Here is a 17,472-nt window from a genome sequence, read left to right as displayed (position 1 = left end):
ACTAACTTATCTGCCTCCTGAGAAATCTGTGTGCAGGTCATGAAGCAACAGTTAGAGCCGGACATGAAAGAACAGACTAGTTCCAAATCTGGAAGGAAGTATGTCAAGGCTGTATATTGTCACTCTGCTTATTTAACTATATGCAGAGTACGGCATGCGAAATGTCAGGCTGGATGAAGCCGAAGCTGGAATCAAGATTGCTGGGAGAAACATCAATAACCTCAGATACGCAGATAACACCACCCTTATGGCAGAAAGCAAAGAACTAAAGAGCCTCTTGATGAAAGTGAAAGAGGAGGGTGAAAAAGTTGGCTTAAAACTCAACATTCAAAAAACTAAGATCATGGCATCCAGTCCCATCACTTCATGGCAAATAGATGGGGAAACAATGGAAACAGTGAGAGACTATTTTGGGGGGGTCCCAATATCACTGCAGATGGTGACTGCAGGCTTGAAATTAAAGGATGCTTTCTCCTTGGAAGAAAAGCTATGATAAGCACAGCATATTAAAAAGCAAAGATACTACTTGTCAACAAAGGTCCATCTAGTCAAAGTTATGGTTTTTCCAGTAGTCATGTATGGATGTGAGAGTTGGACTATAAAGAAAGCTGAGCCCAAAGAACTGATGCTTTTGAACTGTGGTGTTGGAGAAGACTCTTGAGAGTCCCTTGGACTGCAAGGAGATCAAACCAGTCCATCCTAAAGGAGATCACTCCCGACTATTCATTGGAAGGACTGATACTGAAACTGAAACTCCAATAGTTCGGCCACCTAAGGTGAAGAACTGACTCATTAGAAACGACCCTGATGCTGGGAAAGATTGAATGCAGGAGGAGAAGAGGACGACAGAGGATAAGATGGCTGGATGGCATCACTCACGCGATGGACATGAGTTTGAGCAAGCTCTGGGAGTGGGTGATGAACTGGGAAGCCTGGCCTGCTGCAGTCCATGGAGTCGCAGATTCGGACACGACGGAGCGACTGAACTGAACTGACTGCTGCCTCACCCCTGCCCCTCCTCCTCCCCTCCCTCTCGCCCCTCCCCCCTCGGTCCGCTGCTAGGAGACACAAGCCACTTTCAAGACCTGGCATACGACCGTCGCACACTGTAAGCCTGCGCGCGCACCTAGCTTCCGACTTCCCGGCGTGCCCCGCGCCTGCGGCGTAAATGCGCGCCGGCGCAATGACCCACCTGACCCGCGGCGTAGCCAAGGCGGGAGTCTGTGAGTGCCTGGGTCTCGGGCTCCCTGGTCCTGGGGGTTCTGCCCGCGTGTGTCTTGGGCAGCCCCGGGCTGGCCCCCACCCCCGCTCTCGTCCTGCAGCAGGGAAGAAAGCCAGTGTGGGAGGGACGGTCCCAGCCCGAGCCTTCCGAGACGCTGGAGTCCTTACGACCCGTTCTTGCTGTGCTCCGGCCTCGCTGCTAAACTTTGGTGGGCCCCGGGATCTAGACCCCAGCTGTTGAGAAAAGAAACGTTTGCAAACATGTCCCGGATCGAAAAGATGAGCATTCAGGGCGTGCGGAGTTTTGGAATAGAGGATAAAGATAAACAAATTATCACTTTCTTCAGTCCCCTTACAATTTTGGTTGGACCCAATGGGGCGGGGAAAACGGTAAGTCCTCTGAGGAGCCGCCTTCAGTTTATGGGTCGCCACGTGTTACAGATCTGGAGTAGAGTGTCTGCAGAGTTCGGAACTCTAGTTTAGGGTGAGAGGAGTCAGTATGACTCAGCTCCTGAGGCCCCAGGGTACACCTGGGTCGTCAGCTGACTTCCGTGCCCAGGAGCGTGGCTTGGTGTGGACTTCTGGTCTCTGTCACCTGAGCCGCCGACCGGACTTTTGTCCACTGCTGCCCAGTGGACAGGGTTTTCTTGAGAATCCCGAGAGGCCGGGAACTAACTGCGTGAGCTTACGGAGCCCACAGCCCCACAGGAACTTTTTCTTTTTTTTTTTTGCCTGTATTCATGTTTTCTTAATTCTCTTTATTCTCATGGCATAGCATTCATTTCCTGGTAGTTGTCCCCTTTCGGGATTTGTTGTTGTTGTTGTTATTAAATGTAAATGTATGACGTTAAGAAAACTGACTATCCCGACTAAGCATAATGACTAGGTAAATAACAGTTTTAAAATGAAACCTCCATTGGGGCTTGGTTAAATTGGTAAACTTTTGCTGTTGGGATGCTCTTACCTAGTTCAAATAAAGGTTAGAGCACAGCATATATACTGTGACTTTTTAAAACCCTGGAAATATTTAGAAATTTGAGTTGAGCCCTGGAATGGTATGCAGTTTTGAAAGAAGTGTAGCCAAGAGGCTCTCTGGTCTGAGAGGGTGGTTTGAGAAAAGCAAGGTGATATCATAGTAACAGGGAGAAGAGGAAGTGAAAAGCATAGAGAAAGACAAGGTTTGGTGTTGAGAGTTGAATGCCAGACTCTTGTCTATTTGTTTATGTAAAAATATTATTTACAGATGCTTTTTTATGTACCTAAGTACTATATTAAGTGTTACTGATAGGTTAGTTTAGTGTTTATGAGCCCTAGCTGCTTGAATACAGATTTTTTTTTTTTTTTTGCTTCCCCATTTATTAGTTGTGTGACTGGGCAAAAGTGACCTAAATGTTCTTTGCCTTAGTTTTCTCATTTATAAAATAGATGTTAAAAATAGTTTCTATCGCCTAGGGTTAATGTGAGAATTAAATGCTTAATGTATGTAAAAGTGGTTAGTACAGTACCTGTCACATAATAAGGTTGATACTAGCCATTTGTTTTGTTTCAGCTTAAAAAAAAAATTCAGTCTTATTGGAGTATAATGGCATATACATTGTAGGCTATTTAAAGTATACATCATGGTGATTTGACAAACGTGTTCCCCAAAAGGTTTCTCTTATTCTAGTTAACACATCTATCACCTTGAACCAGAAAGCTCAGCTTCTCTGTACAACGTTGCCAAATTAAATCCCGGAGACAGTTTTGGGTGACGTAGAAAAGGGTAGCTTTATTGCTTTGCCATGGAAAGGGGGACACAGCGGGCTCATGCCCTCCAAACCATGTGTCCTCAACTGGGGAATATAGTGACAAGTTTTATAGTAACAGCCTGATTAGCTCGTGGCCGTTCTAATGATGGTGAGGTAAGTAGGAGTCGACATCATCAACCCTCAGGTGTAATTACTCTGGGGTCTGCATGTCCTGGGCAGCATCCCACCTGGAGGGGGTTTAGGTGTCTGCAGAGTAGCTCAAAGATACTGTGATATTGTGTGTATCTGTTGATAGGGAAACAGGACCTTGCCCCAAGGCTGCTCTTGACTGTCTCTCTCTGGTCTCATCCCCTCCCTCCCCTAAATAACTTTATTGCTTGAATCTGCCCTTTGGAACTTAGGGAAGGTCATGGAGGGTGAATGGAGGCTGCTTCCTATAATCAAAGAAATGGGGAACACAGAAAGTCCTTGTGCCCAGGAGCCACACAGGGCCCTGCAGGATATCAGCCTCACATATTTATCCTTTGATGTGTGTGTGTGTGTGAGTGTGTGTGTGTGTGTGTGTGAACATTTAAGTTTCACTCAATAAATTTCATTTATACAATATAGTGTAATCAGCTATGGTGAGCTGTTTAAGCCATTGTTATTAAAAACTTAGTTTAATTTTAATTAGAAATAGAAAATTTTCCTCCCAAAATAATAATAATTTTTTATTTCAGTATACCTTCTTAATTCTATAGCTTTTCTATATTTATATGTCAGGTTTTATAATATCAAAATTTACCTAATCATATATTTTATAGTCTTTTATCTTTTACAAATATTTATAATGAATTAACATTTTATGGTTAAATTCTGCAGTTTTCTAATAAGTAAATAATATAATTTTCTATTTCTTTAGACCATCATTGAATGTCTAAAATATATTTGTACTGGAGATTTTCCTCCTGGAACCAAAGGAAATACATTTGTTCATGACCCCAAGGTAATGATGCCAGTGAAACTTTTTTTTTCTTTTGTTTTTTAATTTTATTGACATATAGTTGATTGTGTTAATTTGTGTTAATTGTGTGAATTTCGGCATAGCAAAGTGATTCAGTTATATATATTCTTTTTCGTATTCTTTTCCATCATGGTTTATTACAGGATATTGAATATAGCTCTCTGTTATATAGAGTTGGACCTTGTGTATCCATTCTAAATGTAATAGTTTGCATCTGCTAACTCCAAACTCCCAGTCCACCCCTCCTCCTCCCCTCGTCTCCTTGACAACCGCAAGTCTGTTCTCTGTGTCTGTGAGTCTGTTTCTGTTTTGTATGTGCGTGCTCAGTTACATCCAACTCTTTGCAACCCCCTGGACTGCAGCTTCCCAGGCTCCTCTGTCCATGGGATTTTCCAGGCAAAACTACTGGAGTGGGTTGCCATTTCCTACTCCAGAAACTTTTTTTTAAATAAAATGTTTATAATGATAAAAGTGATAGCTCATTGTAGAAAACTTGGCAGTGGAAAAATCTGAGATATGGAAGTCACTCACGTACAGTCAGTGAGTGATAGCCATTGTTGACGTTTTCATGTGTTTCTTCTCCTTTACGTACTGTCTTAAGTAGCTGAAGTCATACTCTTAATTTTGTATTCTGAGCTTTTTTCCCATCTAACATTATCATCAAGTCCTGTGTTATTAAAAACTATATTAAATTCTTAGTCTGGGTGTTTGGTATATAGGTACTTTTAATTTTATTAATTTATTTACTTTCAGTTCAGTTCGGTTCAGTCGCTCAGTTGTGTCCGACTCTTTGCGACCCCATGAATCGCAGCACGCCAGGCCTCCCTGTCCATCACCAACTCCCAGAGTTCACTCAGACTCACGTCCATCGAGGCCATGATGCCATCCAGCCATCTCATCCTCGGTCGTCCCCTTCTCCTCCTGCCCCCAATCCCTCCCAGCATCAGAGTCTTTTCCAATGAGTCAACTCTTCTCATGACGTGGCCAAAGTACTGGAGTTTCAGCTTTAGCATCATTCCTTCCAAAGAAATCCCAGGGCTGATCTTCAGAATGGACTGGTTGGATCTCCTTGCAATTACTTTACAATACTGTAGTGGTTTTTGCCATACATTGACATAAGTCAGCCATGGCTGCACATGTGTTCCCCATCCAGAACCCCTCGCCCACCTCCCTCCTGATCCCATCCCCCAGAGTCATCCTAGTGAACCAGCCCTGAGTGCCCTGTCTTATGCATTGAACCTGGATCAGTGATCTGCTTCACATTTCAACACTACTCCCTCAAATCATCCCACCCTCGCCTTCTCCCACAGAGTCCAAAAGACTGTTCTTTACATCTGTGTCTCTCTTGCTGTCTTATATAGGATCATCATTGCCATCTTTCTAAATTCCATATATATGGGTTAGTATACTATATTGGTGTTTTTCTTTCTGACTTACTTCACTTGGTATAATAGGTTCCAGTTTCATCCACCTCATTAGAACTGATTCAAATGCATTCTTCCAGCAAATTTGGAAAACTCAGCAGTGGCCACAAGACTGGAAAAGGTCGGTTTTCATTCCAATTCCAAAGAAAGGAAATGCAAAAGAATGCTCAAACTACCGCACAATTGCACTCATCTCACATGCTAATAAAGTAATGCTCAAAATTCTCCAAGCCAGGCTTCAGCAATACGTGAACCATGAACTCCCTGATGTTCAAGCTGGTTTTAGAAAAGGCAGAGGAACCAGAGATCAAATTGCCAACATCCACTGGATCATCAAAAAAGCAAGAGAGTTCCAGAAAAACATCTATTTCTGCTTTATTGACTATGCCAAAGCCTTTGACTATGTGGATCACAATAAACTGTGGAAAATTCTTCAAGAGATGGGAATACCAGACCACCTAACCTGCCTCATGAGAAATCTGTATGCAGGTCAGGAAGCAACAGTTAGAACTGGATATGGAACAACAGACTGGTTCCAAATAGGAAAAGGAGTATGTCAAGGCTGTATATTGTCACCCTGCTTATTTAACTTATATGCAGAGTACATCATGAGAAACACTGGACTGGAAGAAACACAAGCTGGAATCAAGATTGCTGGGAGAAATATCAATAACCTCAGATATGCAGATGACACCACCCTTATGGCAGAAAGTGAAGAGGAACTAAAAAGCCTCTTGATGAAAGTGAAAGAGGAGAGCGAAAAAGTTGGCTTAAAGCTCAACATTCAGAAAACAAAGATCATGGCATCTGGTCCCATCACTTCATGGGAAATAGATGGGGAAACAGTGGAAACAGTGTCAGGGCTCCAAAATCACTGCAGATGGTGATTGCAGCCATGAAATTAAAAGACGCTTACTCCTTGGAAGAAAAGTTAGGATCAACCTAGATAGTATATTCAAAAGCAGAGACATTACTTTGCTGACTAAGGTCCGTCTAGTCAAGGCTGTGGTTTTTCCTGTGGTCATGTATGGATGTGAGAGTTGGACTGTGAAGAAGGCTGAGTGCCAAAGAATTGATGCTTTTGAACTGTGGTATTGGAGAAGACTCTTGAGAGTCCCTTGGACTGCAAGGAGATCCAACCAGTCCATTCTGAAGGAGATCAGCCCTGGGATTTCTTTGGAAGGAATGATGCTAAAGCTGAAACTCCAGTACTTTGGCCACGTCATGCGAAGAGTTGACTCATTGGAAAAGACTCTGATGCTAGGTGGGATTGGGGGCAGGAGGAGAAGGAGACAACAGAGGATGAGATGGCTGGATGGCATCACGGACTCGATGGACGTGAGTCTGAGTGAACTCTGGGAGTTGGTGATGGACAGGGAGGCCTGGCGTGCTGCGATTCATGGGGTCGCAAAGAGTCGGACATGACTGAGCGACTGAACTGAACTGCATAGTCTGTTGTGTATAGGTACATGGGTGCTTTTTTAATCTTTGTACTTCTTTGTCTGAAATATTTTCTACTTAAAACACCTTTTATGAACATTTTTAATGATTGCATCATTTTCTTATATTTAGCCTTGCTTTAATTTTTCATTAAAATGTACCATGATGAAAGTCTGTGTATGAATCTTTGAATTATGGTGTTTTAACTATTAGTGTGTGTTTAGGACATAGACTTTTCTATATACATTTTGGTTTATAGTTTTTCCTTTTTTATATTGCAGTATAGTTGATTCACAATATTGCATTAGTTTTAGGTATACAGAAAAGTGATTCAGTTATATGCATATATTTTTTAAGCGTATTTTCCATTATAGGTTATTACAAGATATAGAATATTGTTGCCTGTGTTAAATCACTCTTGCTTATCTTATATATATTACTGTGTATCTGCTAATCCCAAACTCCTGATTTATCTCTCTTCCTGAAGTTTTACTTTGGTGTATGTGTCGTGAGGTCCTGTGCCTCTCATTACCCCTACTTCCCAATAGTTTGTTGTGTATTTCTTCCAGGCTTTTTTGTGTGTTTATGGAAAAAAAACCTCTGTGTGTATATAAATATACTCACATAAATATTTTAATAAATCAATAGAATTTTATTTTGACTATTCTACAAATCAAGTATTTATTTTGTGATATTTTTGTTGCTGTTTTTTTAGTTGCTAAGTCATGTCCAACTCTTGTGGCCCCATGAACTGTAGCCCTCCAGGCTCCTCTGTCCATGGGATTTCCCAGACAAGAATACTGGTGTAGGTTGCCTTCTCCCAGGGATCTTCCCAGCCCAGGAAACAAACCAGTGTCTCTTGCATTGGCAGACGGATTCTTTACCACTGCGCCACCTGCAGATATGTTAAGATATATATACTTTTGTTTCATTATTTTTAATTAATAGTATTCCATTGAGTTTATATTCTCTAGCTTATTTAACTGATGCACTGTTGATAGTCTTTTAAATTGTTTCCACTTTTATATGGCTAAAGATAACTCTGATTATGAAAGTGATCTTGGGCAGTCTTGGCCTGCAGTGGCTTGAAGCAGGATTTTTGCTCCCTGGCCAGAGACTGAAGTCAGGCTGCGATAGAGCACCGAATCCTAGACTCTAGACCATCAGGGCCAGTGGGCAGTGACAAGGCCCTGGCCCATTGGTTTTGTAGAAATGAATTTCCACAGAGACAGAAAGTAGTGAAACATGTAAAGTGTTTATTCGAAAGAAAAAGTATGTATGAATAGACTCACATGAGCAGACTCAGAATCATGCCCTGGAGGTAGTTTGAGTCACTTACATGGGGCATTTCTTCCAGGTTTCCTCTGGCCAGTCATATTACTTTGCCTCGTTCTGCGCCTGTATTAGATTTAACTCAAGGTCCTCCCCTGTATGAGCGCACATTTCTCAGCCAAGGTGGATTCTAGTGAAGAGGCCTATGGGCAGGTTGACATCATCTACCATGGGGTGGTTCCCCCTTTTCATTGGCCCCTTAGGAGCCTTTCTGTGCACATGTTGTTGGGAACGTCTCCTTGACCCCAAGAATGAGAAATATGTGGTCTCTATCTGGGCAAGGCTCAGGTCCTCCTCACTTCTGCTATTGTTTTCATCTTGGAGTATCTGTCCACAGGGGACAAACTCCAGCTGCTCAGCCTGGGGCCCATCTATCTCCTGTCTCAAATCCCCCCTGAGAGACGTGAACCCCAAGAAATCTTTATTGGGAGGATAAAGGGCTTTTGGGCTGGCATGGGGCTTGTAAGCCTACCTAGTTGGGGTCACAGAGCTCTCACCCTGTCTCATTAAGGGCCCAGGATGACCTCTGTTGTTACACCAGCAGGATCTGTTCTGAGGAGTGGCTGGCATCTCCGCATCGCCATTATCTTGATATGAAACTAGTGTAATCTGGAAGAGACAAACTTAACAAGTAGATTTAAAAGGCAGGGGCCAAAAACCAATAAATGAACTATTATAACCAGGGGCCCACGCAGGAGTAAGAACCAGGTTATATATGGTAGCAGTTTTGATCCTGGTCCATGTAGAGTCAGTACTGGAGTTACCCTGTCAGAAGGGATGGAGCCATTTGGTGTGATCGTACATATTTTTGATGTCTGCTTCTGTTAGCCCAGTGCGATTTGATGTGGGTGTTATAGACTCAGTTGGTTGGACAACCTGACATAAATAGACAAAATAGATCTCATTTCTTCTCAGGAAAATAAGCCTGAAACCTAGTTTGGACCTAGTGCTCTGGGGAGACTTGTAGCCAGGTAGCCAGTTGTCTAGTTTTATCTAACTAGGTTTTAACCTTTGATGTGATATTAACATAAATAATATAAGCTGTTGATCATCATACATGTCTCTTCTTTTTGTTATTTTGTAAAGCAATTGTAATATCTAAAAATGCAGTAGTTATAAGAGGAGACTTTTAAAAAGTAAGGTTGTAGTTGCCAGCTGTTAGCAGACACTGTTTTGAGAATGGCTGGTGGCATCTCAAGACTGATACTGCTCAGAAAACTTAAGTTCTCAACAATATAAGGACTTATCTGAAATCACACCTTGTACTAAGTATCACTTAGTATTGCCTTGGCTGTCTGAAGCATAGTTACTCCATTTTGACTTTAATTGTGGTTTTCTCCTTAATAGCCAAAGCAAATGCTGCCATTAATGATGTTAGTACCTCTTTAGGTATGAGAAGATGCAAGAATTTGGGCTCCTAAAATCTCCTGAAAATATCTAACTATCTGAAGACCTGTTTTGTCAGTTTTTCCCAGAGCACAGAGTGAGTGCCTCATTACTGATCTCCACCCTCAACCTCTTTTAGGGGGTGTTAAAGGTCAGCAGCTGCAGCGGCTCATGATTTAATCCTTGCCACCAACCTACAGCGGTAGGTGGCAAGTGCCAGTCTCCAGTTGTTAGGGCCCGTTTATGGTCATAAATGTTATGGTCATAAAAAGGGCCCTTTCATAACCATTTCATCCCATGGTGCTCAGAATGCTCATTCATGGGTCTGGTGAAATTTTGTTGCTAGGCTGCTCAATGAGCTATTATTGGACTAGGCCTTATTAACAGTAGCCATAAATCTCTATACCACCTGTATTAATTACTAGGCTCTTACGATCTAGGAAAAGATTCCCTCTTGTAGCTTCTTCTCATGTAAGAGTTCCACTGTTCTAGTCATTGACCTCATATAGAACTATATATTTTTGTCGGAGACTCAGTCACACAATGATAAATGCAAGAAATAACAATCTTATAAAACAGGCTATGTAAAAAAATAACAGCTAACAGTGTTATTAAGGTCATAAGTAAGAACTTAAGAATTTGTATTAGATACAACCCAGTATATCCCAGATTGTCTGACTTTGTTTTGTACCAATCCTTATCTTTAAGGGAAATTGTTATCCACAAGGCACTCAGCTCGATTTCCTAGTGGTGGTGTTCAGTCACTCAGTCATGTCCGACTCTTTGTGACCCCATGAACTGCAGCATGCCAGGCTTCCCTGTCCTTCACCATCTCCCAGAGCTTGCTCAAACTCATGTCCATTGAGTCGGTGATGCCATCCAACCATCTTATCCTCTGTCGTCCCCTTCTCCTGCCTTCAGTCTTGCCCAGCATCAGAGTCTTTTCCAGTGAGTCAGTTCTTTGCATCAGGTGGCCAAAGTATTGGCGCTTCAGTATCAGTCCTTCCAATGAATATTCAGGACTAATTTCCTTTAGGATTGACTAGTTTGATCTCCTTGCAGTCCAAGGGAATCTCAAGAGTCTTCTCCAACACCACAGTTCAAAAACATCCATTCTTCAGCACTTAGCTTTCTTTATGGTCCAGCTCTCACATCCGTACATGATTACTGGAAAAACCATAACTTTGACTATACAGACCTTTGTTGGCAAAGTAATATCTCTGCTTTTTAGTATGCTGAGTTTGTCATAGCTTTTCTTCCAAGGAGCAAGCATCTTTTAATTTCATGGCTGCAGTCACCATCTGCAGTGATTTTGGAGCCCAGGAAAATGAAGTCTGTCACTGTTTCCATTGTTTCCCCATCTGTTTGCCATGAAGTGATGGGGCCAGATGCCATGATCTTAGTTTTTTGAATGCTGAGTTTTAAACTAGCTTTTTCACTCTCCTCTTCTGCTTTCATCAAGAGGTTCTTTAGTTCCTCTTCGCTTTCTGCCATAACGGTGGTGTCATCTGCATATCTCAAGTTATTGATATTTCTCCTGGGAATCTTGATTCCAGCTTGTGTTTCATCCAGGCCTGCATTTCACATGATATACTCTGCATATAAGTTAAATAAGCAGAGTGACAACATACAGCCTTGACCTACTCTTTTCCCAGTTTTGAACCAGTTCATTGTTCCATGTCTGGTTCTAACTGTTGTTTCTTGATCTGCATACAGGTCTCTCAGGAGGCAGGTAAGGTGGTCTGGTATTCCCATTTCTTTAAGGAATTTTCCAGTTTGTTGTGATCCACACAAAGGCTTTAGTGTAGTCAGTGAAGCAGAAGTAGATGTTTTTCTGGAATTCTCTTGCTTTTTCTATGATCCAGCAGATGTTGGCAGTTTGTCTCTGTTTCCTCTGCCTTTTCTAAATCCAGCTTGAACATGTAGAAGTTCTTGGTTTATATACTGTGGAAGCCTATCTTGGAGAAGCTTGAGTGTTACTTTGCTATCGTGTGAAATGAGTGCAGTTGTGCCGCATGTTGAACACTCTTTGGCATTGCCCTTCTTTGGGATTGGAATGAAAACTGACCTTTTCCAGTCCTGTGGCCACTGGTGAGTTTTCCAAATTTGCTGACATATTGAATGCAATACTTTCACAGCATCATCTTTTAGAATCTGAAATAGCTCAGCTGGAATTCCATCACCTCCACTAGCTTTGTTTGTAGTGATGCTTCCTACAACCCACTTGACTTTGCACTCCAGAATGTCTGGCTCTAGGTGAATGATCACACCATTGTGGTTATCCAGGTCATTAATATCTTTTCTGTGTACTACTTTTGTGTATTCCTAGTGTTGCTAATTATCCTTAGTAATTGTTCCAAACAAAGGAATTAATTTTTCTTTAGAAATAGTAAAGCATTTACTATATTTACTGAGCCTTTTCTACAGTGACTATTTCACACCTTCTCTTAAACTTTAGATGTACTCTCTTCAATTGATGGATGATCTTGCCTTGTGTTTTCTTGAGAAAATAGAAGGAATCATTAAATCTACCAGACTACCCTGCATATATATCCGTACTGTTTTCACCTTTGTAATAAGGGTAAATTGTTTATCATTTGTTTTAAGGTCAGTTAAGTCCTCTTGGAACCTAGATCCAATGTCAGTCGCTTTTGTCAGGCATTTTGCCTTCCAGCTGCCTTTGTTCCTGCATTCAGTTTCTCCTTCTTTAGGGCATCATTTACGTCAGCAGATAGACATGTTCTGGTTGCGCCCGTCTACAGACAGACAAACACTCCCTCTTCTCCAGTTCAGCCTCTGGCTACTACTCTCTGTTCTATTTATACCAAAATTCTTAAGAGTTATGTGTGCTCATTGTTTTCACTTTATTGCTTCCCCTTTTCTCCCCAGCCTACTCTGTTTAGATTTTCTTTTTTGCCCCTCACTAAAACTGCTCTGGTAAGGTCACCAGTAATCTTCATATTGCCAGATAAACTTAAAAAAAAAATTTGTTTAGCTGTGCCGTGCCTTCGTGGTGGCACTTGGGGTCTTTGATCCTGTGGCATGTGGGATCTTCTCTTTTTTTAGTTGTGACATGCAGAATCTTTGTCTCTATGTCTTTATATCTTGCAGCATGTGGGTTCTAGCTTCCTGGCCAGGGTCCCCTGTGTTGGGAGGGCAGAGTCTTAGCCACTGGACCACCAGGAAAGTCTCAGAACGGTTGTTTTCTAGTTCTCAATACTTTCTCTGCAGATTTGATGTATTAATAATTGGTTTTCCTCTTTTTTTAAAACATTGCTCTCTTGGCTTTCGTGACACCATAATCTCATACCTCTTTTTTGCTGGGCCATACTTTAGTCTCCGTTAATGAGTCTACTTTTGCTTGACTCTTCTTGGATGATATTCACTCTCACAGCTTTAAGTATTGGTTGTGTTGCAAGAAGAGCGACCTCTTTCAGGGCCCAAGAGTGGGCTCTTGTCTAACACTCAGAAACGAATTGTTTGAGGAGACATGTGCTGAAAAAGCAAGAGACTTCATTGGGAAGGGGTACTCTGGCAAAGAGCAGCAGAGGAAGGGAACTCAGGAGAACTGCTCTGCCGTGTGACTTGTGGTCTCAGGTCTTATGGTAATACGGTCACTTTCCAGGTTGTCCCTGGCCAGTCATTCTGACTCAGGGTCCTTCCTGGTGCTGTTCTCATTGCTCATCCAGGGTAGGTTCCAGTGAGAAGGATTCTGGGAGGTTGGTAGGATGTATGGATTAATGTCTCCTGTCTCCTTTTGATGTTTCGCAAATTCTGGTTGATGGTAGCTTGTTAGTTCCACATTCTTTACCAAGAACTCCTGTTGTAAGATAACCCATGAAGATGGTTACTATAGGGCCTGGCCTTGACAGGCAGTTTAGGTCAGTGGTTCTGTGTACAGTTGCATGCTGATGAATTCCTAAATACTATATTTAGTCCTAACTTCTTTCCTAAACTATAGACATATATGTCCAGCTGTTTAAGTATTTAATGGGGATCTCCAGTTTAACATACTGAAAATAGAACTCTTGGTTCCCTGTGCCCCCATTCCTCTCACATTCTCAAACCTGTTACTACCTCAGCAACCTGCAGTTTAATAAATGATATCATCTGCACATTTGCTTGAAATGTGCAGAAACCTGTTTGTCATTCTTTTAATGATTCCTTTATCTCATCTTGTTTCTAATTCATAAGCAGTTCTTACCTACTCTTCTACAGTATGTGCAGAATATGTCCCTTCATGTCATCTCTACTGTTTCCCTGGTCCAAGCCACCATCCTTTACCCTTTGAACTATTCTGATAGTCTGCAAACTTGTTTTCCTACCTCATTCTTTTCTTTTTCTGGCTGTGTCATGTGGGACCTTAGTTCCCCAACCTGGGATTGAACCCATTCCTCCTGCAGTGGACATGTGAAGTCTTAACCACTAGACTCGGAGAAGGCAATGGCACCCCACTCCAGTACTCTTGCCTGGAAAATCCCATGGACGGAGGAGCCTGGTAGGCTGCAGTCCCTGGGGTTGCTAAGAGTCAACACGACTGAGCAACTTCACTTTCACTTTTCACTTTCATGCATTGGAGAAGGAAATAGCAACCCACTCCAGTGTTCTTGCCTGGAGAATCCCAGGGACAGGGGAGCCTGGTGGGCTGCCATCTCCGGGGTCGCACAGAGTCGGACACGACTGAAGTGACTTAGCAGCAGTAGCAGCAGCAACCACTAGACTACCAGGGAAGGCCCTCCTGCTTCATTATTGAAATTCTTTTTTATAGAAAAGAAGAATCTCTTTTCTAATAGCAACAAATTATCTCTAAATATTTATTCATTCATTTAACAGGGAGTGGGTCTTTTAAAGTCTGAGGAAAGAAGACTCCAGTCAGTGTTAATACTAAGTGCAGAGTCCTTGAGGTAGGATTGTATTTGATGTGTTCAAGGAATCACAAGGGGAGGAGCAAAATAATCAGGGGAAGACTAGTAGAAAATTAAGTTAAAATAGTTGAAGGGTCTAGATCCTGTAGGATTTGGGGTTCTAATTTAAATAGGAATCCATTAGAAGATTTAAGCAGGAAGAGGACATGATTTGTATTTTAAAGTGATCAGTCTAGCTGCTGAGAGGACTGTCTGTAAATGGCGAGGGTAGAAGGGTGAAAACTGATAAAGGGCATTTTGTGGTAATCCAGGTGAGGAATATTGGTGGCTTAATTAAGTGGTAATGGTAGAAAATATGACAAATGCTTGGATTTGGGATGTTTTAAAGGTAGAACCAGCCTATTAGCTATTGATTTGGGTAATGGTGTATGAGAAACATAGAAGCATCAAGCAGAACTACAAGTTTTTTGACTTTAGCAAATAGATAAAATAGTAGTAATGAGGAAACTCTGGAAAAGGAGGTTTGAGGGCCTCTGGTTTAAATGTATAAATCGGGATGGGAATTCCTAGACAGCCCAGTGGTTAGGACTTGGTGCTTTCATTGCTAGGGCCCACCACCCGGCTTCTCCCCTGCCCCGGGTTCAGTCCCTGGTCAGGGAATTAAGATCCTGCAAACCGAGTGGTGCAGTTAAAAAAGAGAAAAAAAAAAAAACAAACCCCACATGTAAATTGGGGATGTTTGTTAGATATCGAAAGGAGATGTCCAGTAGGTAAATAGAAGTATGTCTGAGGGGAGGTTTGAGTTAAAATTAGGAATCATTGATGCATACACTTAACATATGTATGGAGTTAGTCTTAAAGCCTGATGGGATCTCTTAGGAAGTGAATATAGAGAAGATCTGAGCCTAGAGCATATTAGCATTTAGAAATAAGAAAGAGGAGGAGCCAGTGAAAAAACAACTAGTAAAGCAGGGAAAATAGAGAATGGTGTCTTAGAAGACAAAAGAATAGTGTCACAAGAAAGAGGAGTCATCAGCTGTGTCAGATATGTGGATAGCTCAGTCAAGAAGCGGATTTGACTATGTGAAGGTCATTGGTGATCTTGACAAAACCAGTTTTAGTAATCTGAGAAAACAGGAGGTAAGGAAGTAAGACACGTAGAATTGTTTTATGAGTTTTTCTGTAAGTGGAAAGAGATGGGGCAATCACTGAAAAGGTTTGCAGGATCAAGAAGAGTTTTTTTGGCTTCTGTTCCTGTTTTTTCTACATATGTGTGTATTTTCTGGATGTTTCCATGTTGATTGATGCTCTGGTATCTCTGCCAGTCTCATCTATCACCCACCCCCTTTCCAATTGCTTTCATCTTTCTAGAGCTGTTTTTCTCAGCTATCTGCTTCTGTCCTCTCTGTGGTTCTTCTGGCTGTGGTGGTTTAGCTCTCTTCTCTTACTACCCGCTTTTCGGCTGCTCTCATTTTCCAGTTCTGAGCTCCCACCCACACTTGTTCATCAACCCTTCTCTCCTGAGTCACTCACACCTCCTACTGTGGGTGGAGCCATTCCCCTCACCTGAATTGCCCACATCCCCTCAGTTTTCCCAATATGCTATGTTCTTTTCAACATTTCAGTTTCTCTCACCCTCTTATATCTTCAACTTCTCTTCTCTATTTCCCTGTTTTAATTTGACCCTGCACCTGATATTGTTTATCTTAAACAAATGCCTGGGTTTTTCTGGTTTTTCTCAGTAATTTTTCTTACCTGCGTTCAGTTGTTTCTATCTTTTTAGGTACTTTGATTTCCATGTTGCTCTATTTGCCTAACTTCACACCTTTCTCCTCTACTTCTTTCAAACTTTCAGCTACGTGAGTACATCCATTCTTCTTCTACCTAATTTGCATCTCTTCAGTTGACCTGGACCATCAGAAGCTCAATTCTCTGTTGTCTGCATCTCATCAAGTTTGTTTTGCTTCTGGCTGATACTGTAAATTTTCTGGATGCTTATTTCCTCAGCAGTTTCTTTATCCCATTTTGTGGCCGTATATTGTGTTCCTAAAAGTGGGAGATACTAGAACATTTATAAATTGATAGGAATGACACTGGAGAGAGGGGGAAATTGACCTAAGGGAGGGGACAATTATGGAGCAAAATCCTTGAGTAGGCAAGAAGAGATACGATCCATTGCTCAACTGAAGGAGTTACCAAGCGTGCACGTTGTTATCCTTTGTAAAAGGATGCCAGGCAGAGTATACATGGTAAACTTAGTAGTGAGAGAATGAATCAATCCTCTTTTGATTCTTTCTGTAGTCTCAGTGGAAAAAAGAAGTGAAATCATTAGCTGAGAGTGGGAGAGGGGGATGATTGAGGCTAGCAAAATTAAAAGGTAGTTTTTATTTCAGAGTAATTTGACTAGGGAAGTGTTAAAGGGTTACGTGACGGTGTCAAGGGGTCACTTGAGGTTTGTGGGTGAAAATTTATAGGGAGAGCAATCATTATGTTTGTGTTTTTTCACTTTTCTTCAGCTGCTCAGTGGCAGACACTGAATGAGTTGGAAAGTTGGATTTAATCAAGGTTGAAGGTTTGCCTGGTAAATAAAATGAAGGGAGTAAGAGGCAAGGAATTTACTATATTCTTTTTTTTTTCTTTCAACTATGTTCTCAATAGGTTTACTTATTTGATCCATCCCCTTATATGTAATGAATCTCCTGTTGGTACACCAGAACTCTAACACTCCATACTGGACCAACTCTACCCACTGTGTACAAACCCTCTTTATCCTGCTTGGCCTGTAACTCCTCATGCTGGCCCCCTCAATGTGGATGTTTTCCCATTCCACTTGGGCTCTGACTTTCCATGCTCCCATTTTCTACCCATGAACACCTTGCTTACCTTTCTCAGCCACAAATACTCTTTACCACGAGGCCTCTTGTAGGGTTGCCGTCTCTAATCTGGCATCTGAATCGTCCCTGCAGGCTTCCCCCTGCCCATGTGGATTCCCTCCTCAGTGTTGTCAGGCTCTGCATCCCCACATTATGCCTTCCCCTAGGACAGACATCATC

At 41.9% G+C, this 17,472-nt stretch overlaps 1 protein-coding gene across 1 annotated transcript in view; it reads left to right on the top strand.

The window, feature by feature from the left end:
• Positions 1–1,482: 1,482 nt before the first annotated feature.
• The window catches only part of RAD50 (RAD50 double strand break repair protein), a 114,071-nt gene continuing 98,081 nt past the window's right edge, over positions 1,483–17,472 (top strand). Inside the window, exons 1-2 of the mRNA XM_052643726.1 lie at positions 1,483–1,611; positions 3,871–3,954. Coding sequence (XP_052499686.1) covers positions 1,483–1,611; positions 3,871–3,954 — 213 coding nt within the window. The remainder of the gene's footprint in view (positions 1,612–3,870; positions 3,955–17,472) is intronic.

Source organism: Budorcas taxicolor, chromosome 7 (genome assembly GCF_023091745.1).
Source record: "Budorcas taxicolor isolate Tak-1 chromosome 7, Takin1.1, whole genome shotgun sequence".
Lineage (NCBI taxonomy): Eukaryota > Metazoa > Chordata > Mammalia > Artiodactyla > Bovidae > Budorcas > Budorcas taxicolor.
Note: the sequence above shows the minus strand (reverse complement) of the source record. Positions and strands in the feature narration are given on the sequence as shown.